General features: G+C 39.5%; 1 protein-coding gene across 1 annotated transcript in view; it reads left to right on the forward strand.

The window, feature by feature from the left end:
* The window catches only part of ldlrad3 (low density lipoprotein receptor class A domain containing 3), a 104,117-nt gene extending 88,069 nt beyond the window's left edge, over nucleotides 1-16,048 (forward strand). Inside the window, exons 5-6 of the mRNA XM_037683405.1 lie at nucleotides 14,576-14,978; nucleotides 15,772-16,048. Of these exons, the coding sequence (XP_037539333.1) occupies nucleotides 14,576-14,978; nucleotides 15,772-15,979 (611 nt within the window). The 3' untranslated portion in view covers nucleotides 15,980-16,048. The remainder of the gene's footprint in view (nucleotides 1-14,575; nucleotides 14,979-15,771) is intronic.
* Nucleotides 16,049-16,748: the final 700 nt, after the last annotated feature.

Below are 16,748 nucleotides of genomic sequence, written 5' to 3' on the forward strand. Positions count from 1 at the left end.
TATTACAAATCTCTCAGCTTTGGTGACCTTTCATCACCGCATGCTGTAGCTATTTTAACCTTATTGAGCTTCCATGACATTGTAGTTCTTCAAACTTGGAGAACTTACATCATACAGAGAATGTATTATCAGTGTTCATTTCAGCAAATTTAGCTTCAGTAGCAGAACGTTTTTCACGTGATTTAACCCCCAACTCATCTGACTGACCTTTATCAAGTTGTTAAAGCTCAATTAACAGTGTGCCCACATGTCTTATCTTTTTTCAATATCATCATCGTCACAAGATGCTTCTGGTGGGTCAGCGACTTGTCTCTGTGTAAAGAATGGCCAGTTTCTTTTTTATTTTTTTATTTTCTCGGATCACTAAATTTTCATAGTTGAAACCTGGTTGCGCTCATAACATTTTAACCAAATATAACTGTTTCCTGAGATGTTTGCACTTCCTTCGAAACACGATCTCTGGCGTTTTTTTTTTTTTTGTTGTTGTATGTTAGTTATTAGCTTCTCCCTTTCTGACATGATGGACGTTTATTTGCAATCTGTGGAGTGTCTACAAGCCTGATGAATTGAGCATCTGGTCCATTTATCTGCCATTTCTAACAGTTGTTTGTGATGTGAAAATGGGGCATAAAAGTGCTTTGTGTGAATCTGGCTTAGGAAGAGCTCGCAAACATGGTGCACGAAAACTGCAAGAAACGGAATAAATTGTAGCTAATGACTTGTTTTTTTTTTTTATGGAAGGATATAATAACTATTTCGAAGCTACTGATTAAGTCAAAAATGTGTTTATCTGAAGCTCTCAATGACAGAGATATTTCTAAATGCTTTGAAGAATGGGCAACATTTTTAACTGGCTGTGAAACTTCACTTAGTGGTGAAAAGAGCAAACGTTTGTGGAAACTGACTGAGAGAGAAGATCACAGATAAAGTGAGCACAGTACTTGAAAGAAAATTTGTTTGACTCCAGTAGTAGGAGGTTTTCCATACTACAATACTATTTGATTATTAATAAATTGGTCTTGCTGCAGAACAAAGACCCTGTTGCTGCATTATTCTCAGTGTTGGTGTATTTTTATTTACTGTGCGTGTCCAAAAAGGTATTTTTTACCAAATGTCCATGCAATAGGGGTGCCATTCTATGCACCAAAAACTTAATTTCCTAATGTTTTCAGCTAATTTGCTACTGACATCACGTGACTTTACAATCAAGCCCCACCTGTATCTGTTGTCTGCTGAACTTATTTTAAATTAAATAAGTTATTAGTGATAAACCACAGTAAAAAAAAAAAAATAAAGTTTATATTTTGCCATTTTTTTATGTATAATGTTGCTGTCAGGATGTACATCCTATGAATAAATAAAGGATGGATTTTTATGTAAATTTACTACATATCTTCTTTTTCCCTTGTCATTTTTTAGCTCAAAAACTGCGGAGTAATTTAAAAACCATTCTATATCTTCCATTGTAACATTTAGTTTTTTTCATTTTCTTGTGGCAACTGTGTGTTTATGTTTATGATGAGGATATCTTGTATTCCTGTGAAATTCAAATAGGCAAAGCCTAATAAATGAATACCACAACTACTGAAACTAAGGAATGGGTGACTGATAAAGGCAGTAAAGGGACATTTTGAATGGAATATTGGTGGGATGTATTTAGGACTTTCAAAACAACCTCCTGTGGTTTTATTCTTAATCTTAAACTATTGTTTGCATCGTTATTTTGTTTACATTTCCACTCCTTTGCACAAAGTGTATGTCTTAACTTCAGGAACTTTTTAACATTTATACATTTATATGCAGTTGTTCCCTATCATCATTGTGTCCCCTGCTGTGTGAGATGAGTTAGGGTTTCTGCTTTTACGTGTCCTCCCTGCAGGCTGTTCTGTCAGAGAGGCCTGTAGGCTATAATTTACAACAGTCGTCTGTCTGTCCTGCAGAGCTTGATCAAAACGTTTGAGTAGGCATCGCTTTGCATTTATGCTGGCCCCGAACAAGAATCTGTGCAGCTTCAATACTCTGTTCCCTCACCTCACATCGGCGACTTGTGCGCATGCGTTCTGTTTGCGGTTTTGTTTGTGCCTACCGATCACCTGAACACTCATTCCTAACTCACCTTTTGGTGCCAAAGAACAGTTGCCATGGAGATTTTACCCGTGAGGACCAGTGGGACAAGCTTTTATTTAAAGGGCTTCAACAATCCTGAGCAACCTCTCACCCTCCCTATTCTTAGTTTTTTCTCTAGGAAAAATATAAACCCCTCTCAACCACATCATTATACTAAAAGCTTTCCAAAAAAGACATGAAATTCTCTCGTGGGTGCTTCAGCTGAAGCATGCAACATGTTACCCAAAGAACAATAGGTTGGGTGTCCATAAAGTCACCTCTCTTGTTAAGTCTAACTCTATAAGACCCATAAACAGAAATCAAATTTATTATTGTCTTTCTTTCAGGATCAGGAAATATTTTAGCCTTGATTACACATCAGAGCTGCCTCTACAATGACTTCTCTTCATCCCATTTACCCCTGTTTTACTCTTTCTTTACTGAAAGTGAAAGTGATTTATTTTTTAGAATAATTTAATTTCTTTATTTAAACGGGCAGCTTATGTTTTATTTGTTCTTTATTTCAGTTTGTTTTTCCTTTAAATTGGCCACAAAAAGCTTTCTCTTATTGATTTGTGCTAATCCTAACACCCTTGGCTCTACAGTTTAACCTCATTAGGTTTTCCTAATTGGATAATACCATGGGTTTTGGTCTTTCCTGGTCAGGTGCAAAGGTTTGAAGGTAGAGGCTTACATTGGACACCATAAATGTTTTTGAGGCTCATACGATGGTGGGTATCTTGAAGCAAGTGACAGTCACCGTGTCCATCCAGTTAACAGCCTGATCTGTGTGACATACATTTTGTCTCCTTTATTTGATTGCAAGGTCTTGCCAGCTCCTTCTGCAGTTCACCGAGTGCAGTCTAGACTTTTGTGACCAAATGGACCAGCAGCAATGGCAAAATGTCCATAAAAAGGTGGTTTTATCCACATTTAGACAACGTTTTACTGAGGTGTCACAAAGACTCAAAATTTGCTTCAAATGTCTTTCTTGAAGCACTTTTTTTTTCTTCTTTTACTCTGAACAAACCGTTAACAAACCAGTGTGCTATTGCCCCTTACTAGACTGGGGTGTAACTATTGATCCCCTAATTCAAACACTGCAAAACAGCAGTTCCAAAAATAGCATGAATTAAAGCATATTTGCTTTGCAAGGGTCCCATTGACTTATTTACACTGACACGGACGAGGCCTTGTACACCAGCAAAGTGCTACAACATGTTATTTGGCACATGCTCATGGTTTTGTTACCCCTAAGTTGTTTTCCGCATGTGTCAGCTGCCTCTCTGCAGTCTCTGTTGATGTCACCACTTTGCCTCCTGGATGACAGTTTTTTCCATTAACAGTGTTTTATACTTGTCACCTGGCTGAAAGTAACCATTCACTTTATTCTCCCTCCTTCTCCTTCTCTGTGGATGTTCTCCAGATCTTGAAGTCATTCATTAACTCTAACCCCTCCACTTTTCTTGTGGTGACTGAATAAGCGGTGAGTGAGTGTTATGGTGGGGGTCTGATAGTGGCAGGCAATGGAGCGAGCAAAGTTATTACAGGACAGGCAAATGGAGGCTTGATGAAGCATGGAAACTTTCCTTGCATTAAAGCACAGCTCACACACAGGAACAGGCAGATAGGAGGACAGAAGTGGACACAGACAAAAGACTATACATAAAAATTGATCATAACTACAGGGGCTTGTTTCCTTGCTCCCAACAAAGCATTAGGACACCAGAAAGGTTTCATTCCTTTGTTTTCTAGGTAAACTAATGAGACGAAACATCTCGTAGATCACCATACAGTACATGACAAGCCACCGCTAAAGGAACAGGCTGGCAATGCTCAGCATGAATTTTAATCGTGTGCTGCCAAAGGGATCTGGAAAAGTGCTGTTGCAGTGCGGTTTGTGTGCTTCGCTTCAAGAGTGCTTTAGCAGAACGGCTTTCAATCAGTCAGTGTTTCATGTTCCAACAAAGGGAAGTTGGTTGGCAGCAAAGGTTGGCAGTGAAAATCTCTAATGCTTAACGGAGGTCAGAAAGGGTGATTGGACATTTAACTACAGCATGCATGTCCTTAGGGTCTCAAGGGAACAGTTTGAAAACAGTTGGAAAATTTAAAGGTACAAATAGTTGGGTAAAATCTTTAAATTAGTTTTATTCTGGGATCTACAAGATAATTTGTCTTTACATCTCCAAAACAAAAAGGCTTTAACTTTTTGTAGGATTTAAGACATTTGGATTGAAGATGAAATGAGAGCAGTTACCATTTTTTTCAGCATATAAGTCACGTTTTTTTTTTTTTTTGCATAATTTGCATGCCCTGTGACTTAAATGCTGAAGCGACATATTTATGGATTTTTTTCCCATATTTATAAACCAATTTTTGTCTGAGATATGACCGTTTTCATTCATTCTGACAAAAAATATTGAACACTCCCATTTTCAGCCACTAGATGGCACTCAAGTAGTATGGCATGCTGTTGTGTCATGTAATAGATAAAAGTACACAATTGGCTTGTCATAGACTGCCACCTTTGTCCAGTTCGCCTGGAGCAACCATCAAATCGGCTTCATTTTGCTGCGCCGCCCTGGCAAAACGCAGCTAATATGACCATTGAAGGGCATTTATTAAGTAAAAGTTCAACTGAGACACACCGTTTTATAATGTCAAGCAAACAAATAATTGCTTTAAGTGGTTATCTTGTTAAATTTTGAAGAAATGCGTAGCGTTCCTCCTTCCTGATTTCCTCCCTTTGCGTGCTCCCAGAGCACCGAGGCATCGAATACTTTTGAAATTGCAGATGATTTGACCGTCAAAGTGCATTTATTAAGGAAAAGTTAGACTGAGACACACCTTTACTATAATTTTGGGCAAACAAATAATTGTTTTTAAGTCTTAATCTTGTTAAATTCTTGTTAAAGTCTTCCCGTGCACGCTCCCGCTTCTGCCATTTGACAGCTAATCGATTTTTGGCACAACACCGGCCCACGTTTCCGGATTGTGAGCGGTGACGTGAAACAAATGCAACGCGTCAGCGCTGACTCATAGTAGATGTGACATATACGGCGAAGCAACGCCTTTATGGATTTTTCCATTTTATTAGACAAATTTGGACTGATGTGACTTATAGGGCGGTGTGACGTGTATGGCATAAAATACGGTAATTAAAAAGCTTTTATAATTAATTAAGATCAGCGTATTTAAGTATTGATTTGGTTGAATAATACCTTAAACATGAATTACCCAAATAAAAATCATTTTATCTATCCTCAATGGCAGATAGCCTTAATGCCCTCCTTCCTGAGGGGAGCAGCAAAAAGTGTGTGTGCTGGGTGAGTGGGGTCCTTCATGATGCAGTTGGCCGTCTTCCTGCATCTGGAGGTGTAGATGTCTGTGATGGTGGGGAGGCTGACTCCAACAGCCTTCACCACTCTCTACAAAGCTTTTCTTTCTGCAACTTTGTGAAGAGGTGAGGCACTCATGTGTTAAATTAAAAGGGCTAATCCATATTTTGATGTCTTATCTATATATACAAGACTATTTTATTTAAAAATATGTATTGTTTTGCATTAACACTTTATATTTTAAACACTGTCAGCATCACATGACTGAATCATCTTCATTTATCTGGATTTCAAGAAGATTAGGTTCCAATTAAAAAACACTACAAGCTCTGCTTCACAACAATAAATGTGGATGTTTCAAAGGTCATTAAACATTTTGGGGGGGGGGGGAAGTGCATGGAATTGCCACTTGAACATCAGGATTTTTGTTGACAAATAGTCACATTCCCATTTCTTGACAATTTTGTGATAAGACCAAATTTTACTAAATGTAAGTTGAAGAGAAAATAGTGTGTTGTAGTTCCAGCCGAGTGGTGTTACTTTTCAGATGTAGACTTGGGTTTAATTGCAAGCAAAGTTAAAAAGAGAAAATGAGACGCTTTCAGTTTTTAAATGCATTTGTAGCTTTGTTTATTGAGCTCGTATACGCTGCAGCCACTTTAAAATTTAGTTTTTTCAACTATTAAACCTCTATACTGTAGACATGTCTTCATTGTGGAGCGTGCACACAGTAAAGAGATGACTGCACCAAACAAGCCACACGTTTTTGTTAATAGTTTCCACCTCTTTTTTTTGGTTTAACCACCATGTGGCAGCACTTTAGTGAGCTCATTTTGGGAAAGGATGAAAGACTTGTTGGACCATTTTCCCTTGCTTCTTTTAGACGAATGAAAGTGTGAAAAAGTGGTCATCCACTAGACTGAGGAACAGCTTCTACCCTCAAGCTGTTAGACTCATAAATCCCTAATCAGGATTATCACTAAGAGGGAGAAAAATCACTAATAACGCTTTAATTAGTGACATGTGACTTATCTGTGCTGCTGATCTCATTCTGCTGATTATCTCATGCTGTTGTTTTCATTCGTACCCATCTGCTCACACAGACTCATGTTCGGGCTGCTGTTGTTCAGCATACTGTTTTACATTATTAGTGTTTAGCGTATATCATATAATTTAGAGTACTGTTTGGTGTTCATTTAGCATATATCTTAGATCCTTATATACTGGTTCTTTTTATGCTTTATATTTTTTGCTATTTTTGGGTGTAACTGGGACCCTGAGTACATAATTTTGTTCCACCTCATCACATGTGATGCGAATGACAATAAACTTTGACTTGAACTTGATATTTATACTTTTTTTTTAACACCAAACTTTGCAGAATGTACAAATTCCTAACTGGTGTATATGTAAAACATTAATGCCACAAGTGTGGACGTGTTTATTGGTACGTTTTAAAGCAGATGGCATGCCACCCTTTTCACACTCTTCCACTCACTGGATGGCCTCCCAGTAACGCTTCTGCATGGCCAACATATATGTGATCTTCCTGCCACCTAGTGGTTCTCTTCTTCTCTTCTCTTCTCTTCTCCTCTTCTCTGCAGTCACAATCAGCAGTGTCTGAAGATCTGCACTGGTCAACAATCCCACATTTTTAACAGCATCAGTCAAAGCACTGCTGTGACCAACATCTAGGAACTAAATGAAACTATACTGCACTTCAGGAGCAAAGCATACAAAGACAACAATAAGAGCTGATTACTCCCCTGCCCTCCACCCCATCCTGCTCTGGTCTAGTCTTTAATGTAAAGCAAAATTACAGCGTATCGTTTCAGTCCTTGCCTCCTCTGCCAGGAACAAAGCAGAAGGAGTATATCTTCATTCACTGTCTTCATCTGCTTTTTAAGTGTGGCATTTAGGATCTGTAGAGGGTTTCATTAGCTCGAGTTTGTTTTATTTGATTTTGCTTCTCCTGAGATGAGCGTGGCCAGACATTGTTTAGTTAGCTTAGTCAATGGCAGATAGCCAGTCAGAACAAAGGGACTGGCTCGTTAGCAAAAGAGAGCTTGTATCTCTTCAACCCAACGGCTGGTCTGCTGTTGATCTGCAGCACAGTTTGATTAAAGGCAGACAAAAGAGGGCTTCACATCTTGTATTAATCACTGCATGTTCAGTAGCCCATTGTGCACCAACAGCAGCACTCCCTTTGCTTCAGAAACTGCAAATGGTTTTCTGTGCACCAATATTCTGCCTCATCTTGTGCTGTGGCATCTCTCAGTGGACTTCTTCTTTGATAAAATTCCAGCTAACGCATATTTTGATGATATGAACGCTTCCTCTCTTTCTGCTTGTAGGCTGTGCCAGATTATAAAATGAATCTGCTTTTCTTTCAAGGACCCTACCTAACGATGGCTTTAAACGCACAGGCACACAAACACATGAGCTTGAAATATCTAATTCAAAGGTGCAGCCACATAAATGTTAGCTTTCTAGTTGTCTTTTTATCTTTAGTGTACTACTTATAAAGGCAAAAAAAAGGATGAATCCATCATGTTGGAATCCATTATGGTTGTGTCATTCTGCATGGCACAAAAAAAGAAATGCCATGAGGTATAAAAAAAATTAGATTGTGAGTAGTTACAAAGATAGAAAGTACTCTCATAGCTCCTTTCATTTCACACAAAGGTGAAGGAGAAAAGAAAGCATTTGCAAGGTTTGGAAAGGATGGTCCTCAGACATGCAGGCGGAAAGGAGTGTGTCCCTTCTATTGAATAGAGCACTCAGTGGGGGGTCTCAGTCTCTTTAAATAGATTTAAGTCTAGTTTGAAGCCGCCAGTTCAAAGTTAAGTTTCTGGAAACTATGTGTAAAGTGCTCAAACTAGGACAGTACACATCTTCTCTCACTCCATTTCTTTCAGATGCAATGTCTTCTGGGACCGTTAAGTGTTTCCATCATTCTTTTCACTCGTTTTAAGGTATTTTAATGATGCGGGTGGGGGTGGGGGGTAGATAGATATCTGTATACAAAAATGTTTTAAAGCTTGGAAATGTATTGATGATACTACGAAGGGGGTTTGCTAGTTTCTAATGAGTTCTTATTCCAGACTTGGTGCGTTTGCTGTATATTATAAAGACAATACGCATGTCATCTCGATAACGGTAGGAAAAGATGTGGAATATGAAGGGAGCAAATCGTGAAATAGTGAGTGAGGAGGAAAGAAGAGAGATGAGGGGAGGGCAAGAGAAACAGCAGAGGAGAAACAAGAGAGGGACCTAAATTGCACTGGGAGTAGTGGAGTGGAGGTGAGAGCGGAGAGGCTGAGATGTGAGGAGAAGGCACTCTGATGTAATTAAAGTGGCCTGTTTGAAAGGCTGCACCTCACCCCTCTCCCCAAGCCTGCACATATGGAAGGTTTGGGAGTTTATGAATACAGTATGGATGCAGTGCGAGAGGTGCTGGGGTCACTGGGGGAGCTGCAGAATGAGGTTATTAGAGTCAAGGTGCATCTGTGCAGCTGTTTAAATGTGCATATGTATCATTTCCACTGGGAGCAGATACATCGGAATGGATAAACTGTTAGCATTTAGGTTTTTAGCAGTTTTTCCTGTCAATAACTTCTTAGACAAGACATATCTGCTTGGTCACTGACTATTTATTAATATATACTGGGTTGTTGGTGAAATGGCTGGTGTGCTCCAGCATGTATCATAAGTGATGATGTGGTCCGGTTCTGCTTAGAAGAAAAGTTCATCATAATTTAAAGAACAGAAAAAAAAGTGCTTTTTTTGTTTGTTTGTTTATTTGTTTGTTTTCATTATTTGGTTTTGTTTTCCGTTGCCATTTTCCCTTTCAGTTCTTAACTGTGGTGGAATCATATCAGGAGAAAATCTGATAAAGTGTCAAAATTAAATGCAATTTAAAAGGTCCTTGCAGAAAAGTTCACAATTCAAAACAAGTTTTAAAACAACATTCTGCAATGAATGGACTAAATGTGTGCAGTTATTTGATTTACTGTAATTTCATGTTTTAGTTCAAAGTCATCTAAAAAAGAGCTTTAGTACAGGACACTGTAGAGAGATATAAAATAATAACTTTAAGGACTATGTAGTTCAATATGTAGATTAAAAACACAATGAGGATGCAAATAATACATGCAAAGTAGAAAATAATAATAAAGGACAAAAAAAATACACCAAAGATGTCAAATGGGAACATAAGCAGCTATGATACATCAGGAAACTTGTGATGAAGAAAACAGCCAAATTGGGTTCAAAATGAAATAAAAAAATAAGTTTTTAAATTGTACTAAACACCTGCTCTTTTACAGAAATTCTTTAAGTTACCCTTGCTGCAGTAGTCACATATTTTTGCTTTTAAACTTCAGACGATGTTACTACAACCGTGAAAGCGTTGTGAAACAGAACCCAAAATTCAATCTCACACACAGTAAGTGGGGACAGAGGCACACAAAAAAAGAGAGGCTGCTCCAGTCTCCCTTTTTTCTGCTCGTCTTTTCATCCCCTCTGTGATTCGCAGCAGCCTTTCAGCTCTCTATCACGTTTCTTCCGAAGACGCTCCCATTGTTCACGTTGCAGCATTATGAGTTTCTTTTGTGCGTGTTTCTCTTTGCTCCCAGAGGAATGCTCGGAAACCTGAAAGGCGGTGCAGGTTGGCAGGGGTGGGATCTCTTTATTTCAGCCCCCTTTTTTTTTTTTTATAGGTAATTATGGAAATAATTCCTCTTTGTTTTCGTCTCTCTGTGTTGAGAGTCCGGTCCATGATTAATTGGTTGCGTAAAAGACTAGCCAATTTTAAATCACAAGGGAGGGGTCAAGGGGGGCTTGTTTTATTGGCTGGTTTTCTTCGTTGGGGCAGCGTGCGGGTGGAGCATCTGAATTAGATTAAATTTAATTAAGGCATGGGGCCCCTGACTGAACACGGGCACATAAATAGGCTGCATGCCAGGCTAGTTGTTGTTGGGAATTCAACATTATGTGTGAGCACAGTTACACACACTGCAGAAGCTCCCCCAGGGCTTCAAGGTCAGGTAGACAGAGGAAACAAACAACATGATGTCTAGAAGAGGAGGAAAACAAGTAGAAAAAAAACACTTATTGTACGCATGCCTCGTCATCCACAGTGTTCTAACAAAAATATGGGTTAGTATTTTTGTAAAGTAAAAATCCCCGACAAGTAGGCCTACTGTATTTTCCGGCGTATAAGTCGCAGTTTTTTTGCATAGATTTGTCAGTCCTGTGACTTATACGCTGAAACGACTTATATATGTTTTTTTTTTTTCATATTCATGCCACAATTTTTGACTGATGCTTTAAATTTCTAAGAACTGCAACAGTGAGTCCTCTCGTGCGCGCTTGCTTCACTCAGCTGGTGCAGGCGGAGGAACACTGGAGAGCTAGTGGCTCCAGCCGCCACGATCGATGGCTGGCTGGCTGGCAAATGCATAATAAATTAGACGGGTCCGTGGTGATATGTTAAAACTTATTTGGCCAATAACTGATACTGATATTTTTCCCTATACCTACTTAAAGAGACTACATAGCTTTCTCTGCTGTGGAATTAAAATACTACATTATTCTGCATGGTCTTAGTCAGTTTGTCCTGCTACCAAATGACAATGTCAAAAGGGGGGCTGGAAATTATTTAACACTATACAAATATATAATATATATTTAAAAAGCAGCGTCTTTTATATCGGTGAGTCATTTTAATGGGATGTCCGATGTCTGATATTTAACTTTATCGCTAATATCGGCTGATACTGGTACCATGCTGATAGTATTGTGCATCCTTACCCGTAATGTTCTTTTGTCTTAATCTAACATGTAGAAACAACAGTGAAACAGTTTGTCCCAAACTGATTCGAGGTCAGGTGAAATTATTTTAGGTGGCCGTGCCATCGACAATCACACACAAGCTACAACACCTGTAAGAGAAGTAACCCCTCCTTTACCCACAAACTTGTTAGTTAGCAAATATTTTCATGGCTTGCTGTCTACTCCAGTTTTTGATGCTCTGGTCGTATTTAGACTGTTATTTAATCAATCATAATGCATTTCAACGATTTGCAAACTATATAAAATACGATTTTAATTAAAATAAAAGAGCTGTAATATTGAAAAGCAGTAGCTCATTTTTATTCTAGCAGCAATGTGATTTCAAGTTTTAATGATTTGGCAAAAAGAAATAGCCTGGTAAAGCAATATTGCAAAACTAATTAGATCAATTGAGAGCCAATGGGTAACAGTGATATTAAAAAAATCCTCCTGCAGGGGTATCGTCCTTCAGTTTGGTGTCCCCAGTTTTAAACTCTCCTAGTATTCAAAGAGATGAGATGTGATGAAAAACAGTTGGAAACATTGTTTTAGACAGAAAGTGGGCACTCAATTTGATTTATGCTTTCATGTTTTTCAGAAACAATCAAATGTTATTTCTCACATAAGGATTTTCGCTTCGGTTACACAAGTTGTCTAACTAAATTTTTCATTCTTTCTCCCTCCTTGGATGGCATTAATCTGGCCTCCAGCTCTAAAGTTAAAAATCTTGGTGTTATTTTTGATCAGGACATGTCTTTTATCCCCCACATTAAAAACTTTACTAGAACCGCCTTCTTCCACCTGCGTAATATCATTAAAATTAGAAACATCTTATATAAATATGATGTAGAAAAACTGGTTCATGCTTTTGTCATGTCTAGACTGGACTAGTGTAATGGTTTGGTATCTGGGTGTCCAAATACTTTTTTAAAAAGTCTTCAGTGAATCCAAAATGCTGCTGCCAGAATCTTAACTGGAGTTAGTGGAAGAGATCATATCTCTCCAGTTTTAGCTTCTCTCCATTGGCTCCCTGTCAAATCCAGAATAGAATTCAAAATCTTACTTCTAACCTACAAAGCTCTCAACAACCTAGCTCCATCTTATATTACAGATCTCATTGTTCCATATTTTCCCAACAGAGCACTTCACTCTCAGACTGCAGGCTTACTTGCGGTTCCTAGAGTTTCCAAAAGCAGAATGGGATGAAGATCTTTCAGTTATCAGGCTCCTCTCTTGTGGAACCAACTTCCAGTTTCTGTCCGTGAGGCTGAGACATTGTCCAGTTTTAAGACTGGGATTAAGACTTTCCTTTTTGATAAATCCTATAGTTGGTTGGCTTGTTATGCTGTTATAAGCTTAGACTACTGGAGAACAAATTGACCTAATTTCTTTAAATGAATTGTTAAAATTTAATAATTTTAATTTGATACTATTTTTATCTTAACATGTGATTCTTGACCTGCCATTGTGTATCTGTTCCTCTCAAACCCAGCTGGTCGAAGCAGATGGACGCTTGTCCCGAGCCTGGTTCTGCTAAAGGTTTCTTCCTCATGAGGGAGTTTTTCCTTTCCACTGTCGCCTTCATGCTTGCTCAAGATGAGAGTTCTGTGATGAAGTTAAACTCAAAGCAGTCTGCTCCTCAGATAAATAATGTTAAATTATTATTTTTATATATGAATGTTTCTGTGCCCTGAGACAACTTCTGTTGTGACTTGGCGCTTTATAAATAAACTGAATTGAATTGACTAAAGCATTTAAAACCATTGCATTTTGCTTGTATCTGCATTTTCCACAGCACTTTTTTTTTTTCTTCAAAAATAGGATTTTATACCACACAATTTCAAATTCCCGTGTACAACTATAAACATTTCAGATCGTGAATCACATCTTTGTGTCGCAGTGTACGAGTCACATTGGTTTGTGCTTTTTCTGGAGATTTGTTTTGATTCTCTGAGACTCTGCACCTCTTCCTCGCAAATGTGAGAGGAATCTCAATGCAGGACTAAACACCTCATCCCCAAAGAGCCAGTAAGTCTCTATAAATCTGGAATTCTTTAAAATGCTCCAAAAGGGCTTGCGGGCTTTGCAGTTTCTTGGGGTCTAATACTAACAGATGGAAACATTTACAGCCTATTGATTCCAACTTGAGATATCTGGTAACGGTCATTTCCTGGCAAGCAATTTCACAATATCCTGCCAGCTCGTTGGTCAGCAGACTGATAAAAGTGCGTGTGAGGCCTTTAGTTTTTAATGCGCATCAACTTTTAAGTAGAACGATGGAAGCGTGGAAGACAGGAAGTATTCCGTTGAGTGTTTTAAGCTTTTTTACGAGATGCACAGACGTTTGATGTTCACAGTCCCTCGAGGCATAAGTGTAATTTGAACTGGAACAGCAACTGTAAAATGCTTTTATGTAGCTCGTTCCTCATTAGCACATCCTTTCTGCAGCTTGGTAATAAATAGGATTCCTTCCCGTCTCCTTACTGTAACAGTGCTGTCAGCTGATAAGCCAAAACACCATTTACACGAGCTCCATCCCGAGCGCCTGATTGAAACTCTCTCGCTGTAATATCCGTCAGTGGAAATGTTTAAGTGCTATTCCCTCATCCTATCTGGAATAATAAGCTGCAGTGTTCTCAGGCATTACAGTCGCCCCTTACCTCGTTTTCAGCTGTGAAGTGGCTCGCTCGGAGTTTGTTACCGTGAGGCTCAGCTCTCACCGTGGGCATCGAGTTCCCCGGACCTTAAAATGGTTTGCAGACTGTTCCAGTGACAAACTCAGCAGCGTGTGACACCACCCCCACCCCCCCACCCCCCCGGCCTTCTCTCATCTTTAATGCAGCTCGAGTCAAATTTTAAATTAAATAAAACGCCGGAGGCTAATTTGCCCCCTTAAAAAAAAAATAATTCAGCTGTTCTGTTACTTCTTTTTATTTCCTATTAAAATGTATGGTGCCTTCTTTCCATCTTGGGGGGGTGGGGGGGGGGGGGGTTCTGTAGTGGACGCTTCACTCCTTACATCCTGTGGAGCTTGTTGGGAGAGCTGGCTGATGCTATTAAATGAAAGCAAATACAGTTTGAAATAAACCTGAAAAGAATTTTCTGGACTGTCTCCTCCACTCCTGTTTTCATCTCCTCCCCCCCTCACCCCCACCCCCCACCTGTTCAACTACAGTTCGTCTTCATTTCCTCAGCCTCCCATTCTCCACCCGTCCTCCTTTCATTCCTTGTGTTAGTTCTACACCAAACTCCATTCTTCCTCCTCCAATGCACCATCTCCCTCCTCTCATTCACAGAAGCTCCCAGCCAGGACTTTCAGGACTTCGTGACGCTGGACTATCATCTGCGCTATTACCCCAGCATCACCTACGCTGTGATCGGCAGCGCAGTCATATTCGTGCTGGTGGTGGCTCTGCTGGCTCTGGTTCTTCATCACCAGAGGAAACGCAGCGTGTTGTTGCCCAGAAGTGTTCGAGGGAGCTCACATCATCACCAGCCCCTCCTGCTGTCCCGTTTGGTCATCCTGGACCAGAGCAACATGCATCCCGGAGGTCCAGGTCTCTCTCCTGGGTCGCCCAGCGCAGCAGGCCCATACAGCTCAATCCCTCAAGCACTACAGCTGCTGTCTGGGACTCTGTATCCCTCCTCGCTGTCTCTGGACTCGCCTCCGTCATACACAGAAGCTGTTCTGGATGTCAGGTGAGAGGAGTAATGATTCCAACAGCTGTGCAGATGTTGTCAGCTGCAGTTTGTCTGCACTGTAAACAATAAAGCAGAAGGCGGAGGCAGAAACGTTGGTGCTGAAAGTCTCCTGTTAGAAGAATAATCTGCATCCTATCAAAACCATCCGTCAGCAACTGTCCCAGTGGTGCTTTTATGTAATTTGCAACAATAATTTAATCTTCAAATTTGTTTATCTCATTTATTAATAAACAAAAGCAGAATGTTGCAGTTTGAACGTTTGCTCAGATAAAAGAAAACAGAGAAGAGCGGTTGAAGAAACTTGACTGTTTCATTTCAAAGATCAATTCTTGCTGTTTTCCAACTTACAGCTTTAAGGAATAACCCGTGTCTTATTTGATCTAACTTTTTTAAATAAAACGATCTAATTAACAATATAATTAACCAAGAAATTTAATTTCTTTAAATAACTTGCTTGAATTATTCTGTGTACCGTATTTTTCGGACTACAGGGCGCACCGGAGTATAAGGCGCATTAAGTGAAACAAAACAGTCAGATAAGTCAAACTTTATTCAGCTCATTCACGATAACCACGTAAAATCTGTTCAATAGAAGTAAGCACATCCAGAGTTAATGCATAAGGCACACCTGATTATAAGGCTCACTGTCGATTTTTATGAAAATTAAAGGGTTTTAAGTGCGCCTTATAGTCTGAAAAATACGGTAAGTCCTTTTTTTGTTTTTAGCCTTAGTCAAAAGTATTGAGTCATTATTCTGCACTAGCTCACACAATGGATCTGTGTTTTTCAGTACCCGGCCTCCTTGGTTTGATCTCCCTCCTCCGCCTTACCTCCCAGATGGGGATCTTCCTTTAGAAGAAAATCTTCCCCAATATGATGATCCTGTGGATCATCGGAGCCGCACCACAGCCCATCACTCTGAACCCACAACAGCCAGAACTGTCATTTTAGGCACTCAGCAGAGTTGCAGCACCAGAGAAGAGTCAGACCAGCTGTAACCACCTCCGAGACCGGAAAACAGAAAATCTGCAGGACTCAAGCACCGGGTGCAGAGACGTGTGAGACTACAGGACAGTCCACAACAAAGACCTGTCTGAGGAGTTTCACAGGATGTGACAAACTCAACAGTGCCCCAAAGTGGCTGCTCACTCAAGCTGCAGCTCCTCCTGGTAAACTGACACTATGTGTTGGCTCCCCCTGCTGGCAACCTGCCTGCATTACACTTTAGTTTATTGCACTTTCGTTATTTTGTTTTTCTTCAAATGAGTTGTATTCCTATTAAAAAATATTATGTAATGATCCAAGTAATTAAATTACACTTCTGCAAAGAGGGAAGGGGTAATCAACAACTCACTGGCGTGTTTAGCAGTTTGTTGCAGCAAGTGATGAGCACATAATCGTCTTTATCTGCTCAACTTTTTGAGCCTTTGGAGTTGAAGTTGTGCAGTTTGTTGTAATTCCTTTCTGCGTTTTCGTTTTCAAATCTACAGGAGTTTTCAAAAACTGTTGAGAATAATTGTGTTGGTATTTTAAATCCCATTTCATATGAAATCAGTGCACTTAAATCACAACAATTTAATATCATGAAACGAGTGGAAACACATGAACAGATTGTTCATCCATTGGATTTGCTGATGTGAAAATGAATCATAATACGAGACAAATCCTGAGACAAATTGTTTTTAACCAGCTGCTTCTTTAATGGGACTTTGAACCAGACATCATCGTAAGATCAAATCGAGCTGTTTTCATTGTTTTTGACAGTAT

Source organism: Nematolebias whitei, chromosome 10 (genome assembly GCF_014905685.2).
Source record: "Nematolebias whitei isolate Nwh7 chromosome 10, NemWhi1, whole genome shotgun sequence".
In the NCBI taxonomy this organism is placed as follows: Eukaryota; Metazoa; Chordata; class Actinopteri; order Cyprinodontiformes; family Rivulidae; genus Nematolebias; species Nematolebias whitei.